The sequence below is a fragment of the Pseudophryne corroboree genome, chromosome 6 (genome assembly GCF_028390025.1).
Source record: "Pseudophryne corroboree isolate aPseCor3 chromosome 6, aPseCor3.hap2, whole genome shotgun sequence".
In the NCBI taxonomy this organism is placed as follows: domain Eukaryota; kingdom Metazoa; phylum Chordata; class Amphibia; order Anura; family Myobatrachidae; genus Pseudophryne; species Pseudophryne corroboree.
In genome coordinates this window covers 155,245-178,605 of record NC_086449.1, presented here as the reverse complement: position 1 = coordinate 178,605, position 23,361 = coordinate 155,245, and the positions used below count along the sequence as shown (strand labels likewise).

At 50.1% G+C, this 23,361-nt stretch overlaps 1 protein-coding gene across 3 annotated transcripts in view; it reads right to left on the bottom strand.

Annotated features, from left to right (window-relative positions):
• Positions 1 to 23,361, bottom strand: part of ACADVL (acyl-CoA dehydrogenase very long chain) — a 193,033-nt gene that overhangs the window by 37,071 nt on the left and 132,601 nt on the right. For all 3 annotated transcript variants that reach the window (XM_063930648.1, XM_063930649.1, XM_063930650.1), the window contains exons 9-13: positions 16,352 to 16,474; positions 8,208 to 8,406; positions 6,288 to 6,392; positions 4,585 to 4,671; positions 3,077 to 3,139 (exon numbers count right to left, since the gene is read on the bottom strand). In XM_063930648.1, the coding sequence (XP_063786718.1) occupies positions 3,077 to 3,139; positions 4,585 to 4,671; positions 6,288 to 6,392; positions 8,208 to 8,406; positions 16,352 to 16,474 (577 nt within the window). The remainder of the gene's footprint in view (positions 1 to 3,076; positions 3,140 to 4,584; positions 4,672 to 6,287; positions 6,393 to 8,207; positions 8,407 to 16,351; positions 16,475 to 23,361) is intronic.

Below are 23,361 nucleotides of genomic sequence, written 5' to 3'. Positions count from 1 at the left end.
AGAAAGGAGCATTGGGGCCGAGAAGAGCACAGGTGGGGACGGGATGAGAAGAATAATGGGGGAATGTGGAGAGATGGAGGAGGATATGGAGGGGGTGGAAAGCCTGGAATGGAGGATTGGGGAGAACACAGATGGGGATGAGATGAGAGGAATAATGGGGGAATGTGGAGAGATGTATGAGGATATGGAGGGGGGAGGAAAGCCTGGAATGGAGGATTGGGGAGAACACAGATGAGGATGAAAGGAATAATGGGGGGAATGAGAGGAATAATGGGGGGAATGAGGAGATGGAGGTGGATATGGAGGGAGGAAAGCCTGGAATGGAGGACTGGAGGTGGGGAGAACACAGATGGGGATGAGATGAGAGGAATAAATGGGGGAACGAGGAGATGAAGGAGGATATGGAGGGAGGAAAGTCTGGAATGGAGGCTTAGGGTTGGGGAGAACACAGTTGGGGATGGGGTGAGAGGAATAATGGGGGAACGAGGAGATGGAGGAAGATATGGAGGGAGGAAAGCCTGGAATGGAGGACTGGGGAGAACACAGTTGGGGATGGGGTGAGAGGAATAATGGGGGAACGAGGAGATGGATGAAGATATGGAGGGAGGAAAGCCTGGAATGGAGGATTAGGGAGAACACAGATGAGGATGAAAGGAATAACGGGGGGAATGAGAGGAATAATGGGGGAATGAGGAGATGGAGGAGGATATGGAGGGGGGAGGAAAGCCTGGAATGGAGGACTGGAGTTGGGGAGAACACAGATGGGGATGGGATGAGAGGAATAATGGGGGGGGGGGGGGATGAGGAGATGGAGGAGGATATGGAGGGAGGAAAGTCTGGAATGGAGGACTGGGGAGAACACAGATGGGGATGAGATGAGATGAATAATGGGGGGGAATGAGGAGATGGAGGAGGATATTGAGGAGGGAAAGCCTGTAATGGAGGACTGGAGGTGGGGAGAACACAGATGGGGGTGAGAGGAATAATGGGGGAATGAGGAGATGGAGGAGGATATGGAGGGGGGAGGAAAGCCTGGAATGGAGGATTGGGGAGAACACAATTGGGGATGAGGTGAGAGGAATAATGGGGGAATGAGGAGATGGAGGAGGATATGGAGGGGGGAGGAAAGCCTGGAATGGAGGATTGGGGAGAACACAATTGGGGATGAGGTGAGAGGAATAATGGGGGAATGAGGAGAGATGTATGAGGATATGGAGGAGGATATGGAGGAGGGAAAGGCTGGAATGGAGGATTGGGGAGAACACAGTTGGGGATGAGGTGAGAGGAATAATGGGGGAATGAGGAGATGGAAGAGGATATGGAGGGGGGAGCAAAGCCTGGAATGGAGGACTGGAGTTGGGGAGAACACAGATGGGGATGGGGTGAGAGGAATAATGGGGGAATGAGGAGATGGAAGAGGATATGGAGGGGGGGAGGAAAGCCTGGAATGGAGGACTGGAGTTGGGGAGAACACAGTTGGGGATGAGGTGAGAGGAATAATGGGGGAATGAGGAGATGGAGAAGGATATGGAGGAGGGAGGAAAGCCTGGAATGGAGGATTGGAGTTGGGGAGAACACAGATGGGGATGAGGTGAGAGGAATAATGGGGGAATGAGGAGATGGAGGGGGAAAGCCTGGAATGGAGGATTGGGAAGAACACAGATGGAGATGAGATGAATAATGGGGGAAGGAGGAGATGGAGGTAGAAAAGTCTGGAATGGATGCTTAGGGTTGGGGAGAGCACAGATGGGGATGAGATGAGATGAATAATGGGGGAATGAGGAGATGGAGGAGGATATGGAGGGGGAAAAGCCTGGAATGGAGGATTGGGGAGAACACAGATGGGGATGAGGTGAGAGGAATAATGGGGGAATGAGGAGAGATGTATGAGGATATGGAGGAGGATATGGAGGGGGGAAAGGCTGGAATGGAGGATTGGGGAGAACACAGTTGGGGATGAGGTGAGAGGAATAATGGGGGAATGAGGAGATGGAGGAGGATATGGAGGGGGGAGCAAAGCCTGGAATGGAGGACTGGAGTTGGGGAGAACACAGATGGGGATGGGGTGAGAGGAATAATGGGGGAATGAGGAGATGGAAGAGGATATGGAGGGGGGAGGAAAGCCTGGAATGGAGGACTGGAGTTGGGGAGAACACAGTTGGGGATGAGGTGAGAGGAATAATGGGGGAATGAGGAGATGGAGAAGGATATGGAGGAGGGAGGAAAGCCTGGAATGGAGGATTGGAGTTGGGGAGAACACAGATGGGGATGAGGTGAGAGGAATAATGGGGGAATGAGGAGATGGAGGGAGGAAAGTCTGGAATGGAGGCTTAGGGCTGGGGAGAGCACAGATGGGGATGAGATGGAGGAGGATATGGAGGGGGAAAAGCCTGGAATGGAGGATTGGGAAGAACACAGATGGGGATGAGATGAGAGGAATAATGGGGGAAGGAGGAGATGGAGGTAGAAAAGTCTGGAATGGATGCTTAGGGTTGGGGAGAGCACAGATGGGGATGAGATGAGATGAATAATGGGGGAATGAGGAGATGGAGGAGGATATGGAGGGGGAAAAGCCTGGAATGGAGGACTGGGAAGAATACAGATGGGGATGAGATGAGAGGAATAATGGGGGAATGAGGAGAGATGTATGAGGATATGGAGGGAGGAAAGTCTGGAATGGAGGCTTAGGGTTGGGGAGAACACAGGTAGAGGTGAGACTAGAAGAATAATGGGCATTTATTGGCTATAGATGCTCACAGCGGTGGATCCTCACTTTCCACTAACACAGGTGTTTATTTTCCATGTGGCATGGGGGGGTGGGATGGAAATGTTTTTTAAAACTTGGGAAAGTTATACCTTCACTTTACCTGTAATCAGCAAAATGAAAACCCCAGCAGCCTGACCACCTGACATAAAGTGCGTCTTAGACCCCCCAACTACCCATCTATCTGGACGACAGCCGGGACTACATATATTTTACAGAATCTGTCTTTATGCTTTTCTGGTGTATGTAACAAGTGTAATGTACTTTCTGATGCAACTGCTTCAATAAAAATAAGTGAGGGTGAGAAATTACCTTCATAAACCCCGTTCCTCCCAGTATCTGGATACATTCATCAGTCACTGACCATGCCGCCTCCTGCGTGAGAGAGAGACGGGTTAGACATTCATAACCAGCACTGCACAGAGGAATCAGGAAACCACATATATAGGGTTACAGATTATTCTCTGTGGGCACAGCACCGCTGGTTCCCCTGACTATGAATGTGGGAGGCTGGGCTCTCAGGGTGGTCACTGCTGGACGTGATAGCACCGCTGGTTCCCCTATGAATGTGGGAGGCTGGGCTCTCAGGGTGGTCACTGCTGGAAGTGATAGCACCGCTGGTTCCCCTGACTATGAATGGGGGGGGGGCTGGACTTTCAGGGTGGTCACTGCTGGAAGTAATAGCACCGCTGGTTCCCCTGGCTATGAATGGGGGAGGCTGGGCTCTCAGGGTGGTCATTGCTGGAAGTGATAGCACCACTGGTTCCCCTGACTATGAATGGGGAGGCTGGGCTCTCAGGGTGGTCACTGCTGGAAGTGATAGCACCGCTGGTTCCCCTGACTATGAATGGGGGAGGCTGGGCTCTCAGGGTGGTCACTGCTGGAAGTGATAGCACCGCAGGTTCCCCTGACTATGAATGGGGGGGGGGCTGGACTCTCAGGGTGGTCACTGCTGGAAGTGATAGCACCGCTGGTGTTCCTGACTATGAATGGGGGAGGCTGGGCTCTCAGGGTGGTCTCTGCTGGTAGTGATAGCACCGCTGGTTCCCCGACTATGAATGGGGGAGGCTGGGCTCTCAGGGTGGTCACTGCTGGAAGTAATAGCACCGCTGGTTCCCCTGACTATGAATGGGGGAGGCTGGGCTCTCAGGGTGGTCACTGCTGGAAGTAATAGCACCGCTGGTTCCCCTGACTATGAATGGGGGGGGGGGCTGGACTCTCAGGGTGGTCACTGCTGGAAGTGATAGCACCGCTGGTTCCCCTGACTATGAATGGGGGAGGCTGGGCTCTCAGGGTGGTCACTGCTGGAAGTGATAACACCGCTGGTTCCCTGACTATGAATGGGGGAGGCTGGGCTCTCAGGGTGGTCACTGCTGGAAGTGATAGCACCGCTGGTTCCCCTGACTATGAATGGGGGAGGCTGGGCTCTCAGGGTGGTCACTGCTGGAAGTGATAGCACCGCTGGTGTTCCTGACTATGAATGGGGGAGGCTGGACTCTCAGGGTGGTCACTGCTGGAAGTGATAGCACCGCTGGTTCCCCTATGAATGTGGGAGGCTGGACTCTCAGGGTGGTCACTGCTGGAAGTGATAGCACCGCTGGTTCCCCTGACTATGAATGGGGGAGGCTGGGCTCTCAGGGTGGTCACTGCTGGAAGTGATAGCACCGCTGGTTCCCCTGACTATGAATGGGGGAGGCTGGACTCTCAGGGTGGTCACTGCTGGAAGTGATCGCACCGCTGGTTCCCCTGACTATGAATGGGGGGGGCTGGACTCTCAGGGTGGTCACTGCTGGAAGTGGGCCCATGCATCCACTACTCACCGAGCCAAAGACTTTGCTGATTGCTGCTTCTATCTGGAAGTCCTTTGCCCCGGAGTCCATGTTTGCACTGATCATGTACGCCATTGACTGGAGAGAAAGGGAGAGATCAGTTCCTGCACGTAGTTGGGGACAGGAACCAGGGTTACACATAAGGGAAGGGAGAGAAAAGTACTCTGTAGGCTGGAGTACTCACCCTGCCCAGATGTGTCTCAGCGGAGGGGGCAGTAATGACTGGTGTAACAAAGACACACACGAATACATACTGTACAGCAGCCATGTTTGTGTACACGAGACGGGGTGCAGATCTGGGGTGCATGGGGCGTGTGCTCCTATATCTGGGGTACATGGGGCGCATGCTCCTATATCTGGGGTACATGGGGCGCGTGCTCCTATATCTGAGTTACATGGGGCGCGTGCTCCTATATCTGGGGTACATGGGGCGCGTGCTCCTATATCTGAGGTACATGGGGCGCGTGCACCTATATCTGGGGTACATGGGGCGCGTGATCCTATATCTGGGGTACATGGGGCGCGTGCGCCTATATCTGGGGTACATGGGGCGCGTGCTCCTATATCTGAGGTACATGGGGCGCGTGCTCCTATATCTGGGGTACATGGGGCGTGTGCTCCTATATCTGGGGTTCATGGGGCGCGTGCTCCTATATCTGGGGTGCATGGGGCGCGTGCTCCTATATCTGGGGTACATGGGGCGCGTGCTCCTATATCTGGGGTACATGGGGCGCGTGCTGCTCCTATATCTGGGTACATGGGGCGCGTGCTCCTATATCTGGGGTACATGGGGCGCGTGCTCCTATATCTGGGGTACATGGGGCGCGTGCTCCTATATCTGGGGTACATGGGGCGCGTGCTCCTATATCTGAGGTACATGGGGCGCGTGCTCCTATATCTGAGGTACATGGGGCGCGTGCTCCTATATCTGAGGTGCATGGGGCGCGTGCTCCTATATCTGAGGTATATGGGGCGCGTGCTCCTATATCTGAGGTACATGGGGCGCTGCTCGTATATCTGGGGTACATGGGGCGCGTGCTCCTATATCTGGGGTACATGGGGCGCGTGCTCCTATATCTGGGGTACATGGGGCGCGTGCTCCTATATCTGGGGTACATGGGGCGCGTGCTCCTATATCTGGGGTACATGGGGCGCGTGCTCCTATATCTGGGTACATGGGGCGCGTGCTCCTATATCTGAGGTACATGGGGCGCGTGCTCCTATATCTGGGGTACATGGGGCGCGTGCTCCTATATCTGAGGTACATGGGGCGCGTGCTCCTGTATCTGAGGTACATGGGGCGTGTGCTCCTATATCTGGGGTACATGGGGTGCATGCTCCTATATCTGGGGTACATGGGGCGTGTGCTCCTATATCTGGGGTACATGGGGCGCGTGCTCCTATATCTGGGGTACATGGGGCGCTTGCTCCTATATCTGGGGTACATGGGGCGCGTGCTCCTATATCTGGGGTGCATGGGGCGGGTGCTCCTATATCTGGGGTACATGGGGCGGGTGCTCCTATATCTGGGGTACATGGGGCGGGTGCTCCTATATCTGGGGTGCATGGGGCGGGTGCTCCTATATCTGGGGTACATGGGGCGCGTGCTCCTATATCTGGGGTTAGGGTCACACATATATACACGTACGCAGGTAGACAGGGATGGTATTGGGGAAATGGGGGGATTGCGTTACCTCTGTGACATACTGTAGGACCGCCATGCGTGCCAGCTTCTCCTGAATTACTCCAAAACTGTGAAGTTTACTTCCAAACTGGGTGCGATTTGTGGCGTGTTCCACCTGGTGCAGAGAGGGAGCCTCTATATAAAGCATTATATTATTGTATAGCCCACTCATAGCCACTCCCACACTGACGCACCACTTCCCAATAACTCCTCCCACTGCGCCTTCCTGCCCATAATTCCTCCCACTGCACCTTCCTACCCATAACTCCTCCCACTGCACATTCCTACCTATAACTCCTCCCACTGCGCCTTCCTGCGTATAACTCCTCCTATTACACCTACCCATACATAACACCTCCCACTACACCTTTCTGTCTATAACTCCTCCCATTACACCTCTGTCTATAACTCCTCCCACTACACATTCCTGCCTATAACTTCTCCTACTGCACCTTCCTACCTATAACTCCTCCCACTGCACCTTCCTACCTAAAACTCCTCCCACTGCACCTTCCTACCTAAAACTCCTCCCACTGCAGTTTCCAGCCTATAACTCCTCCCACAGCACCTTCCTACCTATAACTCCTCCCACTGCACCTTCCTACCTAAAACTCCTCCCACTGCAGTTTCCTACCTATAACTCCTCCCACTGCATCTTCCTGCCCATAACTCCTCCCACTGCACCTTCCTACCTAAAACTCCTCCCACTGCAGTTTCCTACTTTAAACTCCTCCCACAGCACCTTCCTACCTATAACTCCTCCCTCTGCAGTTTCCTGCATATAACTCCTCCCACTGCACCTTCCTACCTATAACTCCTCCCATGGCATCTTCCTGCCCATAACTCCTCCCACTGCACCTTCCTGCCTATAACTCCTCCCACTGCATCTTCCTGCCCATAACTCCTCCCACTGCACCTTCCTGCCCATAACTCCTCCCGCTGCACCTTCCTGCCTATAACTCTTCCTGCTGCGCCTTCCTACCTTTAACTCCTCCCGCTGCAGTTTCCTGCCCATAACTCCTCCCACTGCACCTTCCTACCCATAACTCCTACCACTGCACCTTCCTACCTATAACTCCTCCCACTGCACCTTCCTGCCTAAAACTCCACCCACTGCACCCCTAAAACTCCTCCCACTGCAGTTTCCTACCTAAAACTCCTCCCACTGCAGTTTCCTACCTAAAACTCCTCCCACTGGTTTCCTGCCTATAACTCCTCCCACTGCACCATCCTACCTATAACCCCTCCCACTGCAGTTTCCTGCCTATAACTCCTCCCACTGCACCTTCCTGCCCATAACTCCTCCCGCTGCACCTTCCTGCCCATAACTCTTCCCGCTGCACCTTCCTACCTGTACCTCTTCCCGCTGCACCTTCCTGCCTATAACTCCTCCCACTGCAGTTTCCTGCCTATAACTCCTCCCGCTGTACCTTCCTACCTATAACTCCTCCCACTGCAGTTTCCTGCCTATAACTCCTTCCGCTGCACCTTCCTGCCTATAACTCCTCCCACTGCAGTTTCCTGCCTATAACTCCTCCCGCTGTACCTTCCTACCTATAACTCCTCCAGCTGCACCTTCCTACCTATAACTCTTCCCACTGCAGTTTCCTACCTATAACTCCTCCCACTGCAGTTTCCTGCCTATAACTCCTTCCGCTGTACCTTCCTACCTATAACTCCTCCCACTGCAGTTTCCTGCCTATAACTCCTCCCGCTGCACCTTCCTGCCTATAACTCTTCCCGCTGCACCTTCCTACCTATAACTCCTCCCACTGCACCTTCCTACCTATAACTCCTCCCACTGCAGTTTCCTGCCCATAACTCCTCCCACTGCACCTTCCTACCTATAACTCCTCCCTGCACATCACATAACGCCTCCCTTCATTCCAATGACTCTACCCCTAGTGGTGGTGGTTGGAGCTGCACTCACGGCTCTTTGGATCATCCCCTTCATGGTACCAGACAGCGCGGCCGCCATACCGAAACGCCCATTGTTTAGGATGTTCATGGCGACCTTGAATCCGTTTCCCTCCCCACCGAGCACGTTCTCAGAAGGGACACGGACTTCATCAAAGTGTACTGCAGCCGTGTTACTGGCCCGGATACCCAGCTTCTTGTCCGGGGGGCCACTAGGCGAGAGACACAACATTGGTTAGGGAGATAGAGGGGCACACTGTGCGGACTAAGGGGAAGGGCAGTTACAGCGGGCGGAGGAGGGATGGGGGGGCAAGGAGACATTATTAGATATCAAGAGGAGGAGAAAAACAGAGAAGAGAGGGAGAGACACGTCCCTCCCACATCTACATCTCTCTGCACATGTTACATCTGCCCCCTGCAGTGCAGCAAGGTGTTACCCAGGTGCACAGTCACTGGCTGCTTCTGCATGTAGCCTACAGTAGTGTACAGCATTATTCTTACACTGCACTATAGCTCTGAGCTAGGACACACCCCTCTCACATCTACATCTCTCTGCACATGTTACATCTGCCCCCTGCAGTGCAGCATGGTGTTACCCAGGTGCACAGTCACTGGCTGATTCTGCATGTAGCCTACAGTAGTGTACAGCATTATTCTTACACTGCACTATAGCTCTGTGCTAGGACACACCCCTCCCACACCTACATCTCTCTGCACATGTTACATCTGCCCCCTGCAGTGCAGCATGGTGTTACCCAGGTGCACAGTCACCGGCTGCTTCTGCATGTAGCCTACATTACTGTACAGCATTATTCTTAGGTTCAGGTGCCGGGTTGCGGAGCAGTACCAGCTATACAGAATTGCTGAAGCACGGCAAGCTACTCAGGATTGCTGGATGGAGTCAGTGGGTGCTAAGGTGTTAACTGCACAGGAGTCAGTGAGGAAGCTGCTAGGCAGAGATACTCAGCAGAGGTCTGTAGACAACAAAGCACCGACAACCAGGATGTGCCTTTGCAGGATCTTTATACCCCCCCATGGTCTCTGATGACTGGTCAAAGGAGTCATCTGACCACTGACTGACTCCCAACTGGATCCTGGCCAGTCAGCTGATCAGTAATGTCATGGCTGCTCCCAGCTGTTTCAGTTTCCTGCTTTACTCCATTGGTGTTCCGCAGACATGTGGCAAGAAGTGACTGGTGGTGCCTGGTGCCTCCTCCACACGAGACACCAATCACTACGGAGAGGAGATGGACAATGGCCAGCAGCTTTTGACATAGACATGCGGCAGTTGTGATTTTGGCGCGTACGAGGTGAAAGAGTGATCGATAGGTCTGTGTGCGGTGTTCCAGCCGAGTCTGATTCCAAAATCAGGATTTTGGTACTTACCGATAAATCCCTTTCTCCGATTCCACAGGGGCCACTGGAGTGCAGATACAATGGGGAAATAGTAGGCAGTAACTGGGAGCCGGCACTTTAAATTTATAACCATGTGACTAGCTCCTCCCCTACTATGTCCCCCCTCCAAGCCAGTCTAGTTAAAACTGTGCCCGAGGAGAGCTGGAAAAGACCAACGTCAAAGTAGAGGAGGTTCGCTAAGCCAACTAAAACAGGATAACACCCAGGAAACCTGGAAACATCGTGATAGGGTAATAGGAACAAAACGCGCAGTCACACAGTGACCTGTAACCCGATAATTGTAGAAGGAGGAAACAGCGCTGGGTGGGCGTCCAGTGGCCCCTGTGGAATCGGAGAAAGGGATTTATCAGTAAGTACCAAAATCCTGATTTCTCCTTCATCCACTAGGGGCCACTGGAGTGCAGATACAATGGGGACGTCCCAGAGCTCCCAAGACGGGCGGGAGAGCGCTGAGAGTCCTGCAAAACCGCTCGGCCAAACTGTGACACAGAGGCCGCAAAAAAAAGTCAAATGCGTAAAACGTAATCAACGTATGATGACCCGACTAAGCGGCATTGCAACATAAAGCATTCATGGAAACCCCGTGGTCGGCCGCTCCCGAAGGTCCCCAAAGCACGCGGAGTGTGCCGAAATGGAAAACGGAGGCTCTCGAGCAACCGCCAAATAAGACTGTCTGATGGTCAGATGTATCCAACGACCCAACGTCTGCTGGGACCCCGGCCATTTAGGTCGGAAGCATCGTACAGAACAAAGAAGAAAACAATTCGTCGAATAGCCGAAGACCTCTGTAGAGAGAGTCGGCGAGCCCTGACAACATCCAAAGAGGGCCGAAAACACCAGTGTCAGATTTATATGAAAAGCGGACATCACCCCTGGAAGAAACGACCGCTGAGTATGAAGCTCAGCCACCCGGAGGAACCAAAGAAGAAGGCTAAATGAAAAACCATAAGGGGAAAACCCCTGTTATCCACACTAGGCCACATAAAGTTTTTAAAAGTGGCAAAAGCCAGAAGAGGGAACCGACTTCCGAAATCGGGGCCCAGTAGGTATAACGGAACTAGGGAACTCCTCACTTCTGAGGTCTTGTGAACAGCCACGCCATTAAACGAAACCTGTGTAAGACTGAACAAAGAAGAGGACCCTGTTGAAGTAGACAGTCCTGCAGAGGTAGGAGCCAAGGGTCCTGTACTGACAACAGGTGCAGGGTGGACCTTCAAGTCATGCGCGGCGAAACTGGAGTCACCGGGAGGACTAGCGCGCATTCTCCCGTCCTGTGTCACCGAAAGTGAGGTAGAAACAGAAAAGGAGGCAAGATAGACTAACCAGAAACTCCCAGGAGCCCTGAGGGCATCCTCGGCTACTGCCGCCAGAGCTCACGTCCAAGAGTAGTAAAGGGCTAAATAGTCAGTCGGAACACCATGAGGTCGATCCGAGTACTCCGCCAACAGCGGACCAGCTGACAAAACTCCGGGGAATGTCCCCTCACCCGGGTGTCTGACCTGGCGGCTTGACCTGGAATGAAGATTGTGGTCCTCCACTTCAGAGGGGAAAGTAGGCGACCACTCACCGCGTCGCAACTTGACTGAAGAAAAAGAGTACCTGGTACCGAGGAAGGAAAAATCCTCCGACGGACCGAGTTGAGAACCGTCTACGAGGAGCATAAGTTGGACACATGTCAAATCAGAAGTTTCTGGATCCTCCGGATATTCAGAAGCACCTAATGTACAGAGTGGGATTCCAGCAGTAGATTGTCCCATTAGGGAATAAAAGTCACTCCCTGTCTTTGAAAAAGAGCTATTCTGTGATCTTCCTGAAACTGTGGGAGCGGAAGAGAGATCGAATGGAAAGGACTGACAGTGGAAATGAGTATCCTGTAATGCGAATCTGAGAAAAGCCCAATGAGGAAACCCAACGGAGTTCAGTAAACAGGCATCGCTGAAGACAAGGGACGCGTAAAACCCCCCTTTTTTCTTTAAACTAGTAATCACAGACTGAAAGGATTCTAAGGCCAGAATAGGCCTGGCCGAGCCAACTGGCTTCGGCACAGGAAAAGACAAAGGCCTGAGAAATGCCCCGATTCAAATGATATGTAAAAACAGGGATCAATACCCTTTGCGGTTAGAAGCATCTGGAGCGCCGCCTGCAGTATGACTTTCTTCGTAAACCGGCCGACCCATGCCGAGGGACCCCTGAGACGGTTGGACTCCAAAATCGAGTCTGTAACCGCCCAAGCCTTCCCAGTCCTCCCAGGAAGACCACAGACATGCGCCTACCCTGGGACCTCCCAGGTGGTAGGAAGGTCTGACCTGCGGTGGGTGTGTTGGATGACCTAAAATCAGACTGGACCGAGGATGCTGAACCTCTGCTTCAGCCTGTTACCATGAGATCCCTTGGTGACGGAGATACCGCCCCTGTCATGGAGTCGAAACCTGAAAGGGCACGGAAAGATCTAAAGGAAAGACCGGTAAAGGTCCGTCTTGGAGCTGGGGCAGCAGTAGGGGAAAGAAAAGTAGACTTCCCCCTTAATGGTCCGAGAAATGCAGGAAGTTCCTTCCCGTGAACCAGCTGCCCCTTAGGATTCCATGTTCACCTGTCACTGGCGCAGCCCCAGAGGTCGTCGGGTTAAGACAGCCCAAGCGAAAATGCAGGTTCCGAGTATACAGACGTGGAGACCTCAAAAGAATATAAAGCCGAATCGTGACTCTGATCTGTCCCAAAGAATCAGTTGATCCTGATGCAAATCATCCTGTAACCTAGAGGACAATTGTTCCACACCCTACCTGCTCCGGACAAGGTAGAACCCTGCTGCTGCAAAGGTCTCTCAGATGGATCCTTCAGCAAGGTTGCACCAGGAAAACGGCAGCTTGTTGGACCGGTGAGACATTGAGGGATATACCCTGGAGAGGTCTGATATCGTTTCCTGCTATCTGCGGGAAAAGGATAGGAAAACAAACATTGTTTGATACCTGAAATTGTGCATTCGGATGTCTCCCGGGCCGCCTACCGGATCACATCCAGCTCATCCGAAACTGAACAAGTCGTTGTCATTTCCTCCTTGGCGTAAAACCCCGAGGGACCTGAAGTGTCCGACTCCTTTACCTGCAGCACCAGACGAACTCCTGTACAATGCGCCTCAATATCTTGAGACACTGGTTCAGACTCCACCGAAACATAATCAGTATCCTGGACATCTCTCGCCTCCTTAAAGAGAGGCCTCTCATCTGCAGTGTAACATGGAGGTTAGCAAGGTCCTTTTAGAAACCTGGAGAGGAGAAATGACGTACAAGGTCTCTGGTTAATAGTGACATTACCTGCATAATCTGAGCTGTTCAAACAGGAGTGTCCTGCAGCTGCGTTGAGGGCTAAGCAGATGGCTCCACCGCACAATCCACACCTAACAGGGATTTCTCTGACTGTCCCAGGTGATACAAACGAAAAGAGAAAAGGTGGGTTACAGAAGCGTAGCCCTATGTAATGTCTGCTATAACGTGCAGTGACAGATACATATCAAATAAACTTATGTCTGGAGCAGCAGAGACCTGAACTGGTAACGCTGCGCTGCGGGTTAGGAGTCGTAGCCACTTAGGCTGTGAGAGCTCCTCTTAAGGTTTTTTTTTTTTAAATGTCCCCGCTATTGGCGTACTGAGCCACAGCGGCTATTCTTCTGATGCCACACACAGTCCCCCAAATTACCAATAGCATTATTACCAAGTGGAAGTGTACCGCTAAATTAAGAAGAACCGGTGCAACACATGTTTCTCGGAGGCTCCGCTGGTTTCTCAAAATGGCGGCCAGCCTGCGAGAAAAGCCGAAGGAAAATGTTATGTGGCAAGAGCTATGTGGAAATCGGTGTTATTATAAAACATTGTGGAAGTGTTTTGTTGTATCCACTATATATGGTGATAAAAAAAAAAAATATATATATATATATATATATATATATATATATGTCTTCACCATTATGTTACCCTCTCTAGCCTTAGGCTATGTCCCAAATAAGTGTCTTTGATGTTCTGTGTAGTACATATTTTAATTACATCACATGACTAATTATGACATCATCAACCCTGAGTCAGTCCATCAGGGGTATAAATAGGCATAGTATCTCATTCTGTCCTCACCCTTTGAAGAAGTCAGTTGTGACGAAACGCGTTGGGCTCCCTGTGGTGACTCCCTTGCCTATTTTTAAAAAGCTAAGTTAGAAGTCCTTACTTTTTACTAAGACCTTTATATTCGTAAGATTTTATTAATATTTTTATGTTTTAACCCGCTTTTATGTGATAATTAAAGCTTATTTGTACCATTATACAGTTTTTTGGCTTTTAAATCTATCTTTTAACTATTGCATTTTAAACAACACCAGTCGCCGGTACCCTTATTCCCCCATTTTTTAGATTCTTCCCAGAAGTACTGTACCAGTATTGCGTTCTTAAGGGTTGGCAGACACCTTTTAACAAGGTTGCGTGTGTTTTTTAGCAATTTTAGTAATTTATTTATTTTATACTGAGAACCCACCTCACAAGTGGCGCTGTGTCATTTCCTTTCTATATATATATATATATATATATATATATATATATATATATATATATATATATATATATATATATATATATATATATATACACACACACATATATCTACCTATTTATTTATAAACATATATATATCATATACATACCCCTATTGAACCCAATAAGGTAGAGAAATACATATGCCCGGGTGATATACATCTATCTATATATCTATCTTATATATATATATATATACACATACACCCATAGTGAACTCCATAGGGTAGAGAATATTATATATATATATATATATATATATATATATATATATATATATACACATACATACATACATACATACATACACACATAGCCCATAGGGTAGAGAGAACCTGGGTTCCTGCTTAATATGCTATATTAGCCCTGTCTATGCAACTAGTCCTGAACCTTATTGAGCTGAGACACAGCTCCTGTTACCAAGCAGGCTTCCTCTATGAAATGCCCGGCACACGTCTCCCCTGCAGGGAGAGATCCCTCTGGGCTATAGAGCGCTGTGAGCCGTGGCCGGGGAGCCCGCTGAGGAGAGCGGGATTAAGGTCCTTCCCCTCCTTATGTATCATGCACAGTACAGCCAGGCATGATACTATGTCAGTGAAGGGGAAGGAGCTTTCAGCACTGTGAATGAAGCGGTGAGCGGCATGCTGCAGCGGCCGGGGAGCGGGAGCGCTGAGCCCGCTGTACAGAGCGGGAGTTAGCTCTGCCCCGCCCCGGCGCCAAATTTAAAACTAACCCGCTTCAGTGTAGCGTCCTGTATCCCCCGCCGGCAATGTATGCCGCGGCCGGGAAGCGCTGAGCCCTCTGCACAGAGCGGGCGCTGTGCAGAGCGGGCTAAAGCTCCGCCCCCACCTCAATGGCGCCAATTTCAAATTTTAAGCAAAGGGTATGTTTTACTGGGGCCTTTATTAGAGGGGAGCCGGGATCTCTCTGGGTGAGTGCCCACACAAATGCCCTACTATTACTCAGAGCACACTGCACAGGTAAAAATTAGCAAACAAACAGTGGGCACACTGTAAATGTAAAACCATACAACAGTGGAAGGGGAGACATTTTACTCACCGCTGTCCCGATGGGAGTGGCCCCGACATGCGCCGCATGCAGCGGTGTCCGGCCACGTATTGCTGTCGGAATCCTCTGCCGACGGAGCGGCCCTGACACGCGCCGCACGCAGCGGTGTCCGGCTACTGATACTCACCGCTGCCTTGCTGACGGAATCTTCTGCTGGTGGAGTGGCCCCGACACGCGCCGCACGCAGCAGTGTCCGGCCAGCTCAGGAGAGCTCAGTGTCTCCTTCAGCCGGGGCCCATCCCGAGCCGCACGCAGCTGCGATGGGACCCCGCCGGCAGCTCCCGCGGTGCAGACTGGCAGTGGCAAAACTGCCAGTCTGTGAGTGTAAGTAAGAAAAATAAAATAATAAAGAAAAAATTCTTCAGATAAAACCCAAGTGAACCAGCTCCCTCGGGCACTAAACTAAGACTGGCTTGGCCATAGTAGGGGAGGAGCTATTCACATGGTTATAAATTTAAAGTGCCAGCTCCCAGTTACTACCTACTATTTCCCCATTGTATCTGCACTCCAGTGGCCCCTAGTGGATGAAGGAGAAATCCAGTATTACTTAGGTTAGCGCTTGAGGAAGAGGTCTGTGTGCGGTGGGTCAGCCTTCACGGGGTCTGAACAGAGTCAGATTCCAAACTCCAGTATTACTTCGGTTAGCGCCTGAGGAAGAGGTCTGTGTGCGGTGGGCAGCCTTCACGGGGCCTGAACCGAGTCAGATTCCAAACTCCACTAATACTTCGGTTAGCGCTTGAGGAAGAGGTCTGTGTGCGGTGGGACAGCCTTCACGGGGTCTGAACAGAGTCAGATTCCAAACTCCAGTATTACTTCGGTTAGCGCCTGAGGAAGAGGTCTGTGTGCGGTGGGCAGCCTTCACGGGGCCTGAACCGAGTCAGATTCCAAACTCCAGTATTACTTCGGTTAATGCTGGAAGTAGGAGCAGAAAGTCCCAAATTCCCTGGAAATTTTATTTCCATGGTGACTTTGCTCTTAACACAGGTGTGACTACTTACCGTCCCCTCACATCCATACCCTGTGTGTCACAGACTGCCCCGCCAGCACCTCCAGGCCGTCACAGCGGCAGCGGAGATATCATTCAGTATAAAGGATCACTCACTGTGTCACCCCTTCTCCTCTCTCCACAATGAACGCGGTGATCTTCTCCTTCATCTCCCCGCTGAACGAGTCCGGAACTTGGGTTTTTGCAAACACGGTAAATAAGTCTGCGATGCCTCCGTTACTAGAAGAGAAAGCATGGGATTATAGTACAGCTCTCACACATACAGATGGAGCCCTGCTCATCTATCCCTTTAAATAGGACTTAATCCCCTGCTGTATTGTTCTCTCTGTATTGTATTGCAACTGAGAACAATAGATGAAAGGCTTATGCTAATAAACCTTGGTGCACCTAGGTGCAGCAGAGAAGCCTAGATGAGCGTGGCTCCATCTGTACATGTACCTGGGGGCGGATCCGGCACTGCACTAGAGACAAGTCCTAGGGGTCCCCAAGTCCGTGCCCCTGCCCCCCCCCCCCCTTCTCCCCAATATGCACCAGCATCTTACCAATACAACCCAAACCGAATTCAGTAGCTACACACTTTATCACTCTTATCCCTAATACCACACCTGTATCCCTAATACCAAACCTGTATCCCTAATACCAAACCTGTATCCCTAATATCACACCTGTATCCCTAATATCACAACTGTAGCCCTAATATCACAACTGTAGCCCTAATACCACACCTGTATCCCTAATATCACACCTGTATCCCTAATATCACAACTGTAGCCCTAATATCACAACTGTAGCCCTAATACCACACCTGTATCCCTAATATCACACCTGTAGCCCTAATATCACACCTGTAGCCCTAATACCACACCTGTAGCCCTAATACCACACCTGTAGCCCTAATACCACACCTGTATCCCTAATATCACACCTGTATTCCTAATATCACACCTGTATCCCTAATATCACACCTGTATTCCTAATATCACACCTGTATCCCTAATATCACACCTGTAGCCCTAATACCACACCTGTATCCCTAATTCCACACCTGTATCCCTAATATCGCACCTGTATTCCTAATATCGCACCTGTATCCCTAATATCACACCTGTATCCCTAATATCGCACCTGTATCCCTAATACCACACCTGTATCCCTAATATCACACCTGTATCCTAATACCGCACCTGTATCCCTAATATCACACCTGTATCCCTAATACCGCACCTGTATCCCTAATATCCCTAATACCACACCTGTAGCCCTAATACCACACCTGTATCCCTAATACCGCACCTGTATCCCTAACATCACACCTGTATCCCTAACATCACACCTGTATCCCTAATACCGCACCTGCAGCCCTAATACCACACCTGTAGCCCTAATACCACACCTGTAGCCCTAATACCACACCTGTAGCCCTAACATCACACCTGTATCCCTAATACCGCACCTGTATCCTAATACCACACCTGTATCCCTAATATAGCACCTGTATCCCTAATACCACACCTGTAACCTAATACCACACCTGTAACCTAATACCACACCTGTATCCCTAATATCCCACCTGTATCCCTAATACCACACCTGTATGCCTAATACCACACCTGTAACTTAATACCACACCTGTATCCCTAATACCACACCTGTATTCCTAATACCACACCTGTATCCCTAATATCACACCTGTATCCCTAATATCGCACCTGTATCCCTAATACCACACCTGTATCCCTAATATCGCACCTGTATTCCTAATATCGCACCTGTATCCCTAATATCACACCTGTATCCCTAATATCACACCTGTATCCCTAATATCATACCTGTATCCCTAATATCACACCTGTATCCCTAATACCACACCTGTATCCTAATACCGCACCTGTATCCCTAATATCACACCTGTATCCCTAATACCGCACCTGTATCCCTAATACCGCACCTGTATCCCTAATACCGCACCTGTATCCTAATACCGCACCTGTATCCCTAATACCACACCTGTATCCCTAATACTGCACCTGTATCCCTAATATCCCTAATACCACACCTGTAGCCCTAATACCACACCTGTATCCCTAATACCGCACCTGTATCCCTAACATCACACCTGTATCCCTAATACCGCACCTGCAGCCCTAATACCACACCTGTATCCCTAATACTAGAGATGAGCGGGTTCGGTTTCTCTGAATCCGAACCCGCCCGAACTTCATGTTTTTTTTCACGGGTCCGAGCGACTCGGATCTTCCCGCCTTGCTCGGTTAACCCGAGCGCGCCCGAACGTCATCATGACGCTGTCGGATTCTCGCGAGGCTCGGATTCTATCGCGAGACTCGGATTCTATATAAGGAGCCGCGCGTCGCCGCCATTTTCACACGTGCATTGAGATTGATAGGGAGAGGACGTGGCTGGCGTCCTCTCCATTTAGATTAGGGTTGAGAGAGAGAGAGATTGACCTGAGGCTGTGATACTGTAGAAGAGAGTGCAGAGTTTAGTGACTGACGACCACAGTGACCACCAGACAGTGCAGTTGTTTGTTTTATTTAATATATCCGTTCTCTGCCTGAAAAAAACGATACACACAGTGACTCAGTCACATACCATATCTGTGTGCACTGCTCAGCCCAGTGTGCTGCATCAATGTATATATATATCTGACTGTGCTCAGCTCACACAGCTTATAATTGTGGGGGAGACTGGGGAGCACTGCAGTGCCAGTTATAGGTTATAGCAGGAGCCAGGAGTACATAATATTATATTAAAATTAAACAGTGCACACTTTTGCTGCAGGAGTGCCACTGCCAGTGTGACTAGTGACCAGTGACCTGACCACCAGTATATATAATATTAGTAGTATACTATCTCTTTATCAACCAGTCTATATTAGCAGCAGACACAGTACAGTGCGGTAGTTCACGGCTGTGGCTACCTCTGTGTCGGCACTCGGCAGCCCGTCCATAACTGTATATACCACCTAACCGTGGTTTTTTTTCCTTTCTTTATACATACATACTAGTTACGAGTATACTATCTCTTTATCAACCAGTCTATATATTAGCAGCAGACACAGTACAGTGCGGTAGTTCACGGCTGTGGCTACCTCTGTGTCGGCACTCGGCAGCCCGTCCATAATTGTATATACCACCTAACCGTGGTTTTTTTTTCTTTCTTTATAGTCATACTAGTTACGAGTATACTATCTCTTTATCAACCAGTCTATATTAGCAGCAGACACAGTACAGTGCGGTAGTTCACGGCTGTGGCTACCTCTGTGTCGGCACTCGGCAGCCCGTCCATAATTGTATATACCACCTAACCGTGTTTTTTTTTTCTTTCTTTATACATACATACTAGTTACGAGTATACTATCTCTTTATCAACCAGTCTATATATTAGCAGCAGACACAGTACAGTGCGGTAGTTCACGGCTGTGGCTACCTCTGTGTCGGCACTCGGCAGCCCGTCCATAATTGTATATACCACCTAACCGTGGTTTTTTTTTCTTTCTTTATAGTCATACTAGTTACGAGTATACTATCTCTTTATCAACCAGTCTATATTAGCAGCAGACACAGTACAGTGCGGTAGTTCACGGCTGTGGCTACCTCTGTGTCGGCACTCGGCAGCCCGTCCATAATTGTATATACCACCTAACCGTGTTTTTTTTTTCTTTCTTTATACATACATACTAGTTACGAGTATACTATCTCTTTATCAACCAGTCTATATATTAGCAGCAGACACAGTACAGTGCGGTAGTTCACGGCTGTGGCTACCTCTGTGTCGGCACTCGGCAGCCCGTCCATAATTGTATATACCACCTAACCGTGGTTTTTTTTTCTTTCTTTATACATACATACTAGTTACGAGTATACTATCTCTTTATCAACCAGTCTATATATTAGCAGCAGACACAGTACAGTGCGGTAGTTCACGGCTGTGGCTACCTCTGTGTCGGCACTCGGCAGCCCGTCCATAATTGTATACTAGTATCCAATCCATCCATCTCCATTGTTTACCTGAGGTGCCTTTTAGTTGTGCCTATTAAAATATGGAGAACAAAAATGTTGAGGTTCCAAAATTAGGGAAAGATCAAGATCCACTTCCACCTCATGCTGAAGCTGCTGCCACTAGTCATGGCCGAGACGATGAAATGCCAGCAACGTCGTCTGCCAAGGCCGATGCCCAATGTCATAGTACAGAGCATGTCAAATCCAAAACACCAAATATCAGTAAAAAAAGGACTCCAAAACCTAAAATAAAATTGTCGGAGGAGAAGCGTAAACTTGCCAATATGCCATTTACCACATGGAGTGGCAAGGAACGGCTGAGGCCCTGGCCTATGTTCATGGCTAGTGGTTCAGCTTCACATGAGGATGGAAGCACTCAGCCTCTCGCTAGAAAAATGAAAAGACTAAAGCTGGCAAAAGCAGTAGCACCGCAAAGAACTGTGCGTTCTTCGAAATCCCAAATCCACAAGGAGAGTCCGACTCCAATTGTGTCGGTTGCGATGCCTGACCTTCCCAACACTGGACGTGAAGAGCATGCGCCTTCCACCATTTGCACGCCCCCTGCAAGTGATGGAAGGAGCACCCGCAGTCCAGTTCCTGATAGTCAGATTGAAGATGTCAGTGTTGAAGTACACCAGGATGAGGAGGATATGGGTGTTGCTGGCGCTGGGGAGGAAATTGACCAGGAGGATTCTGATGGTGAGGTGGTTTGTTTAAGTCAGGCACCCGGGGAGACACCTGTTGTCCGTGGTAGGAATATGGCCGTTGACATGCCTGGTGAAAATACCAAAAAAATTAGCTCTTCGGTGTGGAAGTATTTCACCAGAAATGCGGACAACAGGTGTCAAGCCGTGTGTTCCCTTTGTCAAGCTGTAATAAGTAGGGGTAAGGACGTTAACCACCTCGGAACATCCTCCCTTATACGTCACCTGCAGCGCATTCATAATAAGTCAGTGACAAGTTCAAAAACTTTGGGTGACAGCGGAAGCAGTCCACTGACCAGTAAATCCCTTCCTCTTGTAACCAAGCTCACGCAAACCACCCCACCAACTCCCTCAGTGTCAATTTCCTCCTTCCCCAGGAATGCCAATAGTCCTGCAGGCCATGTCACTGGCAATTCTGACGATTCCTCTCCTGCCTGGGATTCCTCCGATGCATCCTTGCGTGTAACGCCTACTGCTGCTGGCGCTGCTGTTGTTGCTGCTGGGAGTCGATGGTCATCCCAGAGGGGAAGTCGTAAGCCCACTTGTACTACTTCCAGTAAGCAATTGACTGTTCAACAGTCCTTTGCGAGGAAGATGAAATATCACAGCAGTCATCCTGCTGCAAAGCGGATAACTGAGGCCTTGACAACTATGTTGGTGTTAGACGTGCGTCCGGTATCCGCCGTTAGTTCACAGGGAACTAGACAATTTATTGAGGCAGTGTGCCCCCGTTACCAAATACCATCTAGGTTCCACTTCTCTAGGCAGGCGATACCGAGAATGTACACGGACGTCAGAAAAAGACTCACCAGTGTCCTAAAAAATGCAGTTGTACCCAATGTCCACTTAACCACGGACATGTGGACAAGTGGAGCAGGGCAGGGTCAGGACTATATGACTGTGACAGCCCACTGGGTAGATGTATGGACTCCCGCCGCAAGAACAGCAGCGGCGGCACCAGTAGCAGCATCTCGCAAACGCCAACTCTTTCCTAGGCAGGCTACGCTTTGTATCACCGCTTTCCAGAATACGCACACAGCTGAAAACCTCTTACGGCAACTGAGGAAGATCATCGCGGAATGGCTTACCCCAATTGGACTCTCCTGTGGATTTGTGGCATCGGACAACGCCAGCAATATTGTGTGTGCATTAAATATGGGCAAATTCCAGCACGTCCCATGTTTTGCACATACCTTGAATTTGGTGGTGCAGAATTTTTTAAAAAACGACAGGGGCGTGCAAGAGATGCTGTCGGTGGCCAGAAGAATTGCGGGACACTTTCGGCGTACAGGCACCACGTACAGAAGACTGGAGCACCACCAAAAACTACTGAACCTGCCCTGCCATCATCTGAAGCAAGAAGTGGTAACGAGGTGGAATTCAACCCTCTATATGCTTCAGAGGTTGGAGGAGCAGCAAAAGGCCATTCAAGCCTATACAATTGAGCACGATATAGTAGGTGGAATGCACCTGTCTCAAGCGCAGTGGAGAATGATTTCAACGTTGTGCAAGGTTCTGATGCCCTTTGAACTTGCCACACGTGAAGTCAGTTCAGACACTGCCAGCCTGAGTCAGGTCATTCCCCTCATCAGGCTTTTGCAGAAGAAGCTGGAGACATTGAAGGAGGAGCTAACACGGAGCGATTCCGCTAGGCATGTGGGACTTGTGGATGGAGCCCTTAATTCGCTTAACAAGGATTCACGGGTGGTCAATCTGTTGAAATCAGAGCACTACATTTTGGCCACCGTGCTCGATCCTAGATTTAAAGCCTACCTTGGATCTCTCTTTCCGGCAGACACAAGTCTGCTGGGGTTGAAAGACCTGCTGGTGACAAAATTGTCAAGTCAAGCGGAACGCGACCTGTCAACATCTCCTCCTTCACATTCTCCCGCAACTGGGGGTGCGAGGAAAAGGCTCAGAATTCCGAGCCCACCCGCTGGCGGTGATGCAGGGCAGTCTGGAGCGACTGCTGATGCTGACATCTGGTCCGGACTGAAGGACCTGACAACGATTACGGACATGTCGTCTACTGTCACTGCATATGATTCTCTCAACATTGATAGAATGGTGGAGGATTATATGAGTGACCGCATCCAAAGTAGGCACGTCACACAGTCCGTACTTATACTGGCAGGAAAAAGAGGCAATTTGGAGGCCCTTGCACAAACTGGCTTTATTCTACCTAAGTTGCCCTCCCACAAGTGTGTACTCCGAAAGAGTGTTTAGTGCCGCCGCTCACCTTGTCAGCAATCGGCGTACGAGGTTACATCCAGAAAATGTGGAGAAGATGATGTTCATTAAAATGAATTATAATCAATTCCTCCGCGGAGACATTGACCAGCAGCAATTGCCTCCACAAAGTACACAGGGAGCTGAGATGGTG